The 13051-nt window shown below is 33.1% G+C and overlaps 1 protein-coding gene and 2 long non-coding RNA genes across 4 annotated transcripts in view; 2 read left to right on the plus strand and 1 right to left on the minus strand.

Moving 5' to 3' along the window:
- Nucleotides 1–1271, minus strand: part of LOC145729039 (uncharacterized) — a 31290-nt gene extending 30019 nt beyond the window's left edge. The window contains exon 1 of the mRNA XM_081979646.1: nt 1056–1271. Within this exon, the coding sequence (XP_081835772.1) occupies nt 1056–1101 (46 nt within the window). The 5' untranslated portion in view covers nt 1102–1271. The remainder of the gene's footprint in view (nt 1–1055) is intronic.
- Nucleotides 1272–3390: 2119 nt separating this feature from the next.
- On the plus strand, nt 3391–4334 carry LOC145729791 (uncharacterized). Of its 2 annotated transcripts, XR_014178465.1 has the most exons (4): nt 3391–3551; nt 3740–3816; nt 3881–4031; nt 4098–4334. It is a non-coding gene; the product is annotated as an uncharacterized LOC145729791 (long non-coding RNA). The 2 variants fall into 2 exon arrangements; XR_014178464.1 differs by lacking the exon at nt 4098–4334 and having other exon boundaries at nt 3881–4061.
- Nucleotides 4335–5968: 1634 nt separating this feature from the next.
- Nucleotides 5969–13051, plus strand: part of LOC145729282 (uncharacterized) — a 35590-nt gene continuing 28507 nt past the window's right edge. Inside the window, exon 1 of the long non-coding RNA XR_014178326.1 lies at nt 5969–6046. This is a non-coding gene — a long non-coding RNA (uncharacterized LOC145729282). The remainder of the gene's footprint in view (nt 6047–13051) is intronic.

Raw genomic sequence — 13051 nt, forward strand, 5'->3', positions numbered from 1 at the left:
AAAATTGACTTTCAAAGGTATAAACAGTTTACAATTTGATTTAAAAGACATTAACAATCAATTTTAGTTTTCTTCTAAAAATTTTCGGACTGAAAACAGTCAAATTAAACTTCTGAGAAATGTTCTATTAGGTTGAAAAAAATACATTTTAATTTTAAAGACTAAAATAGCACAATGCGATGTTTGAGTTTTAGTATTGGTAACACTTGTCTGAGATACAGCTTTCAGGTCGGAATAAATTAATTAGACTCGTTGAAAGTACTAAAATCAGTCAAATTCTAATTTCAAGTCTTTAGATTGTCTGAGTGGAGTTATTATGGAAAAAAGAGTTTTGACTATCTAGAAAACTTGCAACGTAATGCTACTGTTCATGAAGAAGTGCTCACACCACACCCAAATTAGTATATTGAGTACTTAGTAGATAAAAGTACCATTTTCGATGCAAACTAATACACAAGATGAGAATGAGGGCCAGAATTAACATTTCAAACTGAAGCACGGTACATTTTTATTACATCATGAAAATCAAAACGATTGAACATGGCGGCACTTCCGGTTAAACAGGAAGGGGTTTGCATACTCCTGGTGGGTGCTCCAAATATCTGTTTTTAGTATAAATCAGTAAGATTTACAGTTTGAATGGATTAGATTTAGCCATACTTCAATATTTTGTTACTAAACGTCTAGGTAAACATTTACTTTTTCACTTTTAAGTGTTATACTAATTATATTTAATATTCTTCTATTATTTGTTTTAAGAGCATTAATTTAAACTTTTTAATAAAAAATAGCACAAGTAGCAATGATGCGCAACGTGAGTTCAATTTTTTATTTTATTTTGTAGCTAGTAAGATTTCTAATTTTATAAGTAGGTGCTGCAAGTTAAATAACGAAAAATAATTTAAAAGAAAAAAGTTTCTAATATTTTTTTTACATTTTTTAGGCTGCGTTTATTAACGTATTATTTATTTTTGCTACAAGCCTAATAAATGAAAATTATTCACCCAACATATAAATACTTGCTAAGTTACTAAATCTAGCGCTAAAAAACTTACTTTGAAACAAAATTAACAAAATCACTAAACCAGTCAACGATTTCATGGTTCACGTTAAACTACACCAACACATTTTCAAAACAATCACGAAAATCACTGCATTGACCGCAACTAAACATGACCGGAATAGTTAAAAAGTTTTCCGTACACCGAACTTTTTACGAAACGCCCGAAAGTAAGGGCATGTCGAATTCTCGTCGCCCTACACCCTTTCAGCTGACAAACTAAGCAACAAGGAAGAACTAGTGCGCGAATTTTAGCGAGCGAACTCTAATTGCGCATGCCCAGTGTTTGATATTTTAATATTTTAATTTCATTAAAAGGTTGTATTCCCTTGTCCCTTAACCCTGTACCGTGTATACATCAATGGTTGTTTAGAGATTTAAGTAGTTTTGAAGCTAAATTGTGGAAGAGTTAAATAGCACTTCGCCAATCGGAGATTTTCCAATATTTAATCCAGACCGTTGCAAGAGATAATCCCGTGATAAATGCTTGACAATTTGGAGAAATGTTATGATTTTCCGTGGAGGAAAGTGCGAGGAAATGCGAACTTTTCAGAGAGAATTTTAATAAAGGTTTTGCAGATTTATAGGGTGCTTTGCAAACCGTTCTTACAACGATGAATTATCTGTGGAGCACCTGCAAACTAGCGAGTAATGAGTTTACGCGAATACATTCAACGCACAAAAATAAGTTGTTGTTTAAAATCTTAATTAAATTCCCAAATGCATTTCTGACTTGTGTAAAGGTTTTTTTCTACTCGGGTGCGGTAAAGTGCACTTTTTAAAGGAGTACTTTTCCACACCGGATGCGGTAAAGTTACTTTTCCGCATTGCAAGATCAGTTTATAATAAATGTATAATAAACATGCAATTTTTTATGTGTAAAGTGAAAATACCTATTTGCACCAACTTTTTTATGAGATGTAAGTATGTTGCATTGAACTTGAATTAAAAATGAGTGCAGAAAAAAGTTTTTTATCTGTCATTTCTAGAAACTACGTGAAATTTCTTTGAAAATAAGGTGCAAGTTAATATTTTGACAGAAAATTCAAAATGGCGGCCTGGAAAGCCATTTTGTCTGTCATTTCTAGAAACTACGTGACATTTCCTTTACAATGAGGTGCAAGTCAATATTTTGGCAGAAAATTCAAAATGGCGGCCTGGAAAGCCGTTTTGTTTGTCATTTCTAGAAACTACGTGAAATTTCCTTTAAAATGAGGTGCAAGTCAATATTTTGACAAAAAATTCAAAATGGCGGCCTGGAAAGCCATTTTGTTTGTCATTTCTAGAAACTACGTGAAATTTCCTTTAAAATGAGGTGCAAGTCAATATTTTGACAGAAAATTCAAAATGGCGGCCTAGAACCGTAAAAAAATACAATTTTTTTAATTTTTCAAGTTACAGTTGACGTCTCGGTGTCATTTTAAGTTAAAATTTCCCGGAAAAGACGCTGGTGCAGTCGGTTTTGTGATATCTCAAAAACTAACAGAGTTAGACTTAAAATTTTACATTTTAACCATTTCTTTGTCTGAAACTCGGCCGGATTAAGAATTACATGAAATCTGACTAAAACATATTTACAATACAATATGTGACATTATGGTAAAGGAAATTTGACGCCCTCTAGCGGCCAAACGGTGTTATCAATCAACTCATGGGGGGATATTTTTGGAAACCTTGAAATCTGATCTATCTTTTGTTTTCTATGACATTTTGACGTAGCTTGTCAGGTAAGGGAGTAATTTAGGGTCAAAGCAACTCATCAAAAAATATGCTATTTTTACAAAAAGTGCAATTTTGGCAATTTTTTATTTTGCTCCAGGAGGGTTCGACGAGGGAAACCCCTTAAATTAAATGAAATAAGTAGAAAAAAAGTGGGGTGGAGTAGAAGGACAACTCACATCATTTTCGTAGCTCGAACTCATTATCCCCGATAAATCACTTTGACGGAATGACTTTATTTCAAATTTCTTCTTCAATTTCTTTTTTTTGGTGAGTAGATTGTTAGTAGAAAGCGAAAACGCTCTAGAGCAGAAAATGATTTACTTTCTGCGCACGTGCGGCGAATAACCACTTTCTGCTTTGAAATGGAACAGGTTGAACAAAATAGTTATTGTCATCATTGAATTGATTTTCGGCGACGCAGGTTGAATTGACTTATCTGATAGAGGTGTGAAAGTTAAAAGATTGTGAAGACTACTTAATGAAATTATATAAATCCGTCGATTTTATTTAGAGATAAAAAATACCAATTTAAAATTTTGCATGTAAAGTCTAATCGCTATATCTATATTTCTATCGTTTTTATTCCAATTTTCAGACTTTCAAAATGCACTGCAGCAAAATTTTGTGAGGGGGTTGTGTGAATCGGGCTAAACCTATTTGCTTTGTTTCGTTACTGTCGATACTGTCAATGCTGTTACATCAGGCTTAAATCACTACACTTACAAAGCAATTGCAACCAACCGGATTGCGAATAAAACAACTCTTATTGGTGAGTAAAGCTATTACGCGAGCAACGAATGGACCTAGACAATAAAAAAAGCATTAGCAAAACTTTTCGTCCATTTCGCCCTAATAAAAACCAGCGATGCATTAAGGCGTGCTCGTTATTTCAGGAGCTTTAATCCACGGATTACTACAGGTGACATTTATATACAGTTGTGTTACTGTTTTTTCTAGTTTCACCCGCCAGTTATGAAATAGTGTTGCAACCCACTGAATTTGCGATCAGCAATAATTTAATACCCACAGCCAAGGTACAAGAAGGCAATTCAAGTTCTGTAGGCAGAATTGAAATAAATTAAATTTGTTTTTCATTAGAAAAACAGCAACAGCTCCACGTTTTTGGTCCGTGAGTTTAAGAAGAACCTTCTAAAAGGCCCTACAACTAGCCACAAGAGTATGGATTAAGGAAGAAGTCAAAAACCCCTGATGATAAGCTGCTTCTGCGCTCGAAACAGTTTTTAGAGAGGTTTAAGACCTAATAAATTTATTGTGGAGACGACTGAGTGTTACTGTTACCCCTGTATTTGTACAGCTCCACTGAGTGAAAATGGACTACTACTTCAATCTATGTACAGCTGGTCAAGCTTTTTTGTTCCGTGAGTTTAAGAAGAACCTTCTGAAAAGGAAGCTTATACGTTTGGACGTCTAGTTTAACAACGAGTGTCTACCCAGGGGCCTGAAGCCCAACTCGTATCAACCGACTTATTGAACATACCTACTCTAGTTGTTCAAATATAATCTAATAATAATAATAATACTGGAAAGCAAATGTAACAGAATGTGTCAAGTAAGTACACCAAACAAATGTGATCAAAACATGAATATTATGTGACCTGGATTTGTGACCAGCAATATTTTAATACACAAAGCCACAAGAAGGCTTAATTAAACATCCGCCACCTGAATTAAAATAAAGCCAAACATTTTTAATTAACTTTTCAGATTCGTCCTCCAGAGCTCCAAAACTCGGTGTAAAACAGTTCTGCAAAGCGTGCTCATTTAGATGTAAACCGGTTTTCGTTGCATTCAAGAGCCTTTTTTGCTCTTGCGTTCTAATTGCGTTTAACAAAGTTAAAACGATTACGTCTTATCGAAAGGAACGGACCGGGTTACAACGTAATGAATGGATGAAAGGCCGGTTTGTACATAGTTAAACAAATGGCGTAGAACACGCGAGAAGCTTGCAATTTTAGTAGAACGTGGCTGTGTTTCCTAAATATTTCAGAGACAAAAACGAAGGATAGGACATAAAATAAACAACGTTCTCATAAATTGTATACTGAAAATGTGTTACTAAATTTATTTGAATAGCAAACATGAAAGTGTTCATATTTGTTACGTAAGTAAAAAAAAATATTGGTTACCTATAACTATTAAAGAAAGTATAGTGTTATATTCCCTATGTTATAAAGTTATTCCCTATATTTTATTACACTGAGGTGCAAGTCAATATTTTCAAAAAAAATAAAATTCAAAATGGCGGCATGGAAAGCCATTTTGTCTGTCATTTCTTGAAACTACGTGAGATTTCCTTTAAAATGAGGTGCAAGTCAATATTTTGACAGGAAACTCAAAATGGAGGCCTGAAACGCCATTTTGTCTGTCATTTCTTGAAACTACGTGAAATTTCCTTCAGAATGAGGTGCAAGTCAATATTTTAACAAAATTCAAAATGGCGGCCTAGAACCGTCAAAAAATACAACTTTTTTATTTGTCAAGTTACAGTTGAATATTGATTACCTACAACTATTAAAGGAAGAATAGTGTTATATTCCCTATGTTATAAAGTTATTCCCTATATTTTATTACACTCACTCAGTTTTATACTTAGTCAGCTCTATATAGACCCACTTCATTCCATATCTCTCTCTTACATCGCAATTTACTTTCTCTTACTAGTTGTCTTAGGCCACAAGTATTACCATTCCGACTCTCAACCAGTCATGTCATAATAGATTTTTAGTTTAGGTTAGGTTAGGTCCTAACAAAAACCAGAACCTAACAAGTGGCGCAGTCGGTAGGATAATCTTTGATAAGATTATTTGTGTACGAGAAACATTTGTTGTTCAATTAGTGAAGAAGACCGGCGATATAATCCATATCGATCACCCGATAACTTCATATTGGCAGAATCTACAAATTCCCGGCACTGTTGAGCTCTATGTATGATGAAACCAGCTAGAAACTGCATCAGCAAAGTAAGTCATGTCATCATAGATTTGTAGTTTAGGAGCGTAGTTCATTAAACATCTTAACCAATACCCATGTATTTTACTTGTTCAACAACATCGAACCGAACAATAGCTATACTAGACGCAATGAACGAATTATTGTAGGCATAACCGCCAGACAAGATTGTGTTTAATATTAGATGAGCGGATATTAATTACTTGGTGAATCCTGTACTATAGTCAAATTTTTACCCTTTGAGAATGACGTCATGCAGGTGAAAAAACACGCATGTCTGGAATTAGATCACAAGTTTTAACCTACAAATGCTTTGAAAAATTAGTGTGTTCAGAAGTGACTGATGATCAATTGGGATGACATCTGGAAACTGTTTCTTTTCGTACTCCAAAAAAAGCAGCACATTTAGAACTAGCATTTGGGCTTGCTCATTGTAGCGCATCATTTTTATACCTTTGATATTTGTTTATATCAAAGTGACAGTAAATGTCAACGTTTTTAATTTGACAGGATGACAAAATTAATAACGTGCCTTTTTTGTTAAAATTGTTTATTTCACATGTTTGATATGCGAGAAACAAAGATGTAAAAAGATGACGTCATTCTCAAAAGGTAAAAATCCGACTATAATCATGTTTCTAGTGAGCTATTTGTGTTCAATTACTAAAAAATCCGCTAGACTAAAATACCACGAGTTGACCATGCACATTCATCCATCGGTTGATAAGCAAAAGATGGTTTCCGTTACATGCAGCTAATGTATTGCTACACGTAGAAAGTAGGTCATATCGAAAGTTTGTAAAAAATGGTACGCTCCAATAAGAAATACATGGAAAACTAGGAAGAAGGGCGAGAATCGTGGTGTTACATCCAAAACTACCTAAATTAAGTATTTTAGATAAAAATATTTGCTGATGACACATCACACGTCTTACATATAGACATTTTCTATTTGTCAAACAATTATTATCATTTATGAAAAGTTTTTTTATAGTTTTTAAGAGATCATTTTTAATTATCAATTGCTTTTATACAATGCTTTAATTTACAATGAAAATCAACCGTTTGCGTAATCAGTAAATTGGCTTTTGTCTTCATTCTCACAAATCACACCTTCTTTGAATGTCACGTGTCACACGTGTCACTCCTTATTTACCCGTTAGTAACTTGTCAGGTCACGTTAACTAACACACACAGTTCATTGGATGTTCATTTCTAATCCAGCTCGGGCTAATTTTCCTACGATCAACACAGAAATGGGTTGTTACGTAATTAGCAATTTTACTGCACTAGTGTGGTAAACTACCGGCAAATGTCTCGTGACGTAACCCAAATGTAATGAATCAATACCATGCTAGTCATAGATAAAGCAATAATACGATCCGTGATTTCCTAAAAAATTCAGTACTGATTTTACTAAATGCATATTTTGTACAAGTTAATATTGGCTTTAATTTAATTTTTACCCCACAAACCCACATAGCAGGTATATTTTCTGACTGACCAACATAATACGTTGTTTACTCAGCTTCTGAATATACGTTATAAAATAAATAAAACATTTCTCTGTGATTTTCTGTACAGTGGTGAAAGCTAAACAAGTTTAAATTTTAAATAACACGTCGAAAATGTGTGTAGTGTGTAAATTTAATTGTAAAGAAATAGTTATTTACTTTACTAGTGTGGTATGAGTAATACCACACTGTAATCACATGAGATGATTAGTAGCTATTATATGCGAGTAATGAAATCAAATCAAGCTTTATTGTCTAAGAATTAAAATTGTTTACAAAGCAAATACAAAAGTAAAACTAAAACATATAACCGTATAAGTAAACTACAATAAATGGGTAACACAGAAACGTAGGTAGGGCAAAAGAGAAAGGTAGTCTCAAAAACTGTCTCCAAACTTCATTTTCTTCAAAACTAAAATTAAATTACAAGTGAAAGCAGTTATTATATTATAACTATGAGGTTCTCCTAGTTTTCTTTATTTTTCCATCTAAAAGCTTTACTTATGAATATGGATAGACATGACAGTAAACTAAATTCAATACATCCTTGTTGCAATTAACCGCACAACACCGCAATCGCACAACAAAGCTGATAGACCAGCAGTATATGAACAATGGCTAATCGTCCACATTGTTTTTAGCCCCGAGTGAAACTAGTAATAACATTGTTTTCCTATTTACTTCATTGAGTTTCTCATTTTAACCTCGAACAACACGGTTTAATTGCTTTCTGTGTACAGTGCGCAATTATATTGTCATTTTTTTGTGTGCACTGATTCTGGAAAAATTGCTTCTGACTAAACAAACAGTTGAGCTTCAGCTCTTCGAAATAATTTTTGTTTAAAGAGCATTTTAAAATAAATTGAGGTTAATCTTTAAATGAATGAATTAATTAGTGTCTAAGTGGTAAATCTACAACCATAACCCTAAATTTGGATAGTTCGTTTGTTTTTTTTTTCATATCATTTTGCCAGAAACTTTCCTGGAAATTTTCTAATATGTTTGTATTACAGATCATCCTTATAATGTGAATATCAACCGATCCGCCATAGATCACCACAAATCTATTTAGAAGCTTCTAAAATGTTCTTCAAGAGGCTAAAAGGTACTAGACGGTTTTAGAAGACACCGTAAAGTTATAAAAGATTCTACATTCTTTATATTTGTACAGACTTCTTAAATGGTTTAGAAATTCCTGGACTGTTCTGGAAGCCTTTAAATAGGTTCTAGAGTATTTTAATAACTCCTGGAAGCTGCTGTAAGGGCTTGAGAAATGCCAGGCTGTTCTAGAAATTTCTATAGCGTTCTAAAATGTCGAGAAACTTCTAGGGCTTTGGCTAAACTGTTAGCTGTATGGCTAAACAGTTTTGAAAGGTTCTAGATTGTTCTGAATAGCCTTAGATGGTTCCAGACTGTTTCGTCAGCTTCTAGAAAGTTCTAGGTCGGTTTAAAGTATTTGAGAAGGTTCTAGATGGTTTTAGAAGATTATGAACACTTTTGAAATATGCTGTCATTTTTATAAATAATGGAAAACGTGAAGCTTATTACAAATCGTCCAGAATACTTTTTTTTATACATTATATATTTTTTGAATGATTTAATTAATTTTTTCTATTTTTTATGATTTTTAGTGCAAAAAAAATAACTTTTTAAATGAAACTATTTTCTCAATTATTTATTAAAATTTATTGCCATTTTTAAGGCGGAATAAAAAAAATCTATCAAACTTTTAAGTTCACTTTTTGGATCGTACTCATTAAAAGATTAAAAGTTATTACTAGATCATGTTACAGTTAGTATTACTGAAATATTCGAATTGGTGTCGTGTAAAAAATATCAGATTCACTGCCATAAACCGACCAGAAAATTTATGTTTCCATCGCACCTCAAGTTTTAAAAAGTTCCCTCGAACTTGATAAAAACGTTCCGGATTCCAACGGGGCGATAATGAGAAGAATGGAGAAAAGGAACAGAAAAAAGTCGAAAAGTTACGTCGCAAGATTGCAAAGGTTTATAAAGTTTTAAGACGGTTTTCGTGTCTGGAAGAGTCGAGAGGGCTGGCATATAAATTTCATAAACCCGTCTTGGACTATATTTTGATATAGAAGATTTATGTGCTCCTTAAATATTTACACATCAGAACATTGATGCGCTACTACACTCGTTCATTTTAAGATATTGCATTGCGAGTTTTAGTAGTAAAGCAATTTGCTTTAAACCTTTAAAAGGTAAATTTTTTACCAGAACTATTCCAAGGAATAAATATTTAAATTTTTCAAAAAAACTCCAATTTTTCCTGACCTTATTAGCAAACTTTCATTAGTCTTTAAACCAAGGTTAAATTTATTTATTACTCCATATTAGATAAATATGTAGATTTCAGGTGTTTTTCTTATCAAACACCAAAAAGTTCTTCCATAATATGTATATATGAGCCTACCAGTCATACCACAAATGCTGCTCGACCGGCAAGATGGTGGTGTAACATTTACAAGTAAAACCATACGGATCTCTAGAAATCTTATGGAGGAAAATGGAAATAATTGACCGTTTGGTCCCAGCAGTAAAGGTGCAGAGGAGATAAGCATTTTTGGAAACATCAGCAACATAAAACTTCTATTTCCACATCAAACTGATCAGATTGATGCCATTGGCAACCTTCTTCGTAGTTTTGAGATATTTTTTGTGGTTTTATGGGATTGGGTACAAATTGGCACACCAGATGTAGTAAGCATAACAGGATGGGGAAAAGAGCTGACATTTTTGGAACACACTGCACTAAATACGCTCGTAGTAGAAAAGAAATGTATGTTTCAACTATACATTATGAATACATAATACCGAACGAATGGAAACGGTATAGGTTATAGTATTCATAGCAACCTAACCATATTTTTTAGACTTTTTAACATTTATTCCAGCTTTTGTCATTTTAACTGACTGACAGGACAATCAGTCACAACATTCAGATAAAATAAACACTAAACCACATACTGGTAAAGGTATACCTGGTATATTTACTTTTCAATGCCAGAAACACTAAATAATTGCTGAATTAGGTGAAACATAAAACATTGTATGTACCACAGGCGTTAGGGAGAGTAAAATGTCCATCAAGCCAAAATTGGGCTGTTTCGGCCTTCAGGACATTATGTTCTCTATAACCTCCTTGGTACATAAATAGCTATAATTTACACTTTCCTTTGAGAAGCATACCGATCCGATCATCTTGTACATAGAATGAGACTGAAAGAAATGACCTACTCCCTAGATTCCAAAAGTAACAATAAAGTCTGCAAACATCTGATGTGCATGTCAGCATGTCGAAAGCTTTAGAGAGATCAAAGTAGTTCCGCACATTTTTGTCAATAATGTGTTGTTGTTGAGAACAGCCTATTGCGGAGGAAATCAGAGACTATTCTCTATACATTTCTGTTTATAAATCCTTCGATTGAACAGTATGCATCGGATCCATTCTGTTAAAGAAAGCTCAGCGTTCAAGTCAAAGCAATGTACCTAAATGATATTGAAGGGAGAATTGTCAAATTGGATCAGCAAGTTACATGATGCAAAGCGGTATCTGTTGATTTTCCGCTACTATAAGTATACTGCTCTTATAAGGTTAAGAAATAACTAGTTCTCAAAAATAGTGGACAAACATTAAGGTACAATATGTCTGGACTTGCCAAAGAATTTCTAGGAGCAAAAAGTTAGAGTTAGTTTGAGACCCTGGTGATATGGGAAAATGTTAAGAAAATAGAGGATAGGCAAAGTAGTACCCCAGTTTCTGACTGAAGCTCGAAATAAAATTCGAATTGATGTAAAGTGAGAAAAGTAGGAACAATAATGCAAGATGGGATGAAAGAGCAAAACACAAAAATATGAAATTGCCTTAACTTCCTTTTCTAATCCGGTCTACTACGATTTTTATGTCGTTATTTTGATCTAAATAACTTGTTAATTTCAATTTTAAACTGAACTTAAGGACTACTTTGTTTGTCATTGCTAGCAATTATTCCACTGAGCAGCATTGCCATTATTCAAACATCGTACCAAATAACCTAATTTTAAAACGGTCTAAATCTACAAACCCTACCAGCTATACAAATGCAAGTCCAAACAGTTCCAAAACTTTAGGTGCTAACTCAGAAAACCGATTTTCCTGATTACGAAGTGAAAATCAAGAGAGATGCTATTACATACCTGAAGTGGTAAACTTGGATAAAAGCACGTTGATTTAAGCGCAAAGTTGTTTGCAAAACTTTGTCCGCATCTGTCTCTTTGTGTGTTAAACAAACCTGTTAGTTTAACCTGTTAAGTGAAGACGTAATATCTCATATTGCAATGCCTTTGAGACGATCGATTTCTATAGGAATCCCTTGACCCAAAGTTCCAATTCCCCAAGGCGAGAATTTAAATCTGAAATCAATTGCTAATTCCCTCCAATTCGGGGTAAACCCCTTATCGACCCACAAGAGCGAGGGATTAAGACCTATTTTACTGAATTCGTTCGGGATTGGCGGTTAAAACAAAGCGGTAAATATTAACCTTAAAATTAATAACCCGTTTAGAAGAAAACTGGTTTTAATGTTATTTAGTTGAAGCGGTCTCTTTTTAGGAAAAGGGGCGACAGCCGCGGGTTTCTTTAAATGAGAATGTCCCAACGAGAGAGCTGGAAACTTTCTGGATACCAGGCTTAATTATCGCGACGTTGATGTAATTTGCAGTAAACTAAAATGGGGTTTTGCTTTGAGAATTAATAAAGTGGCAGCCAGCCTTCATTTAGTTATGCTATTTTAGGCTGATTGTTTTCATTAATTCGCTAAGAAATATACAGCGACTCAGTTGCCAAGGGGGTATTCAAAACGCTTTGTGTCTCATTGTATTCTAATTTTGTTGTCTAGACTTTTATTTTTTTGGTGAAATCTTGAGGTTTTAGGTTTGTTGGAGTAGTCAACTTTGTCACATTTAGGCAAAAAAAGTACTTGATTGCTCCAAAATTTGTAATGTGACTATTTTTTAGCTTTTTTTTAATATAGAAACAAAACGCCGTCCACAAAAAAAAAGAATTGTGCCAAAATTGTCAAAAAAATTAAAAAAAAAAAAAACTTTCTAACCTAACCTAACCAAGAATATGTCAAAATTGTCAAAAAAAAAACATTCTAACCTAACCTAACCAGAATTTTATCAAAATTGTCAAAAAGAAAACATTCTAACCTAACCTAACCAAGAATGTGTCAAAATTGTCAAAAAAAAATAAATAAATAAATAAACATTCTAACCTAACCTAACCAGAATTTTATCAAAATTGTCAAAAAGAAAACATTCTAACCTAACCAAGAATGTGCCAAAATTGTCAAAAAAATTAAAAAAAAAAAACTTTCTAACCTAGCCTAACCAAGAATATGTCAAAATTGTCAAAAAAAAAACATTCTAACCTAACCTAACCAGAATTTTGTCAAAATTGTCAAAAAAAAACATTCTAACCTAACCTAAACAAGAATGTGTCAAAATTGTCAAAAAAAAATAAATAAATAAACATTCTAACCTACCCTAACCAGAATTTTATCAAAATTGTCAAAAAAAAAACATTCTAACCTAACCAAGAATGTGCCAAAATTGTCAAAAAAATTAAAAAAAAAACTTTCTAACCTAACCTAACCAAGAATATGTCAAAATTGTCAAAAAAAAAAACATTCTAACCTAACCTAACCAGAATTTTGTCAAAATTGTCAAAAAAAAAACATTCTAACCTAACCTAACCAAGAATGTGTCAAAATTGTCA

This window comes from Ips typographus, linkage group LG5 (genome assembly GCF_016097725.1).
Source record: "Ips typographus isolate SLU linkage group LG5, UJ_Ityp_2.0, whole genome shotgun sequence".
Lineage (NCBI taxonomy): Eukaryota > Metazoa > Arthropoda > Insecta > Coleoptera > Curculionidae > Ips > Ips typographus.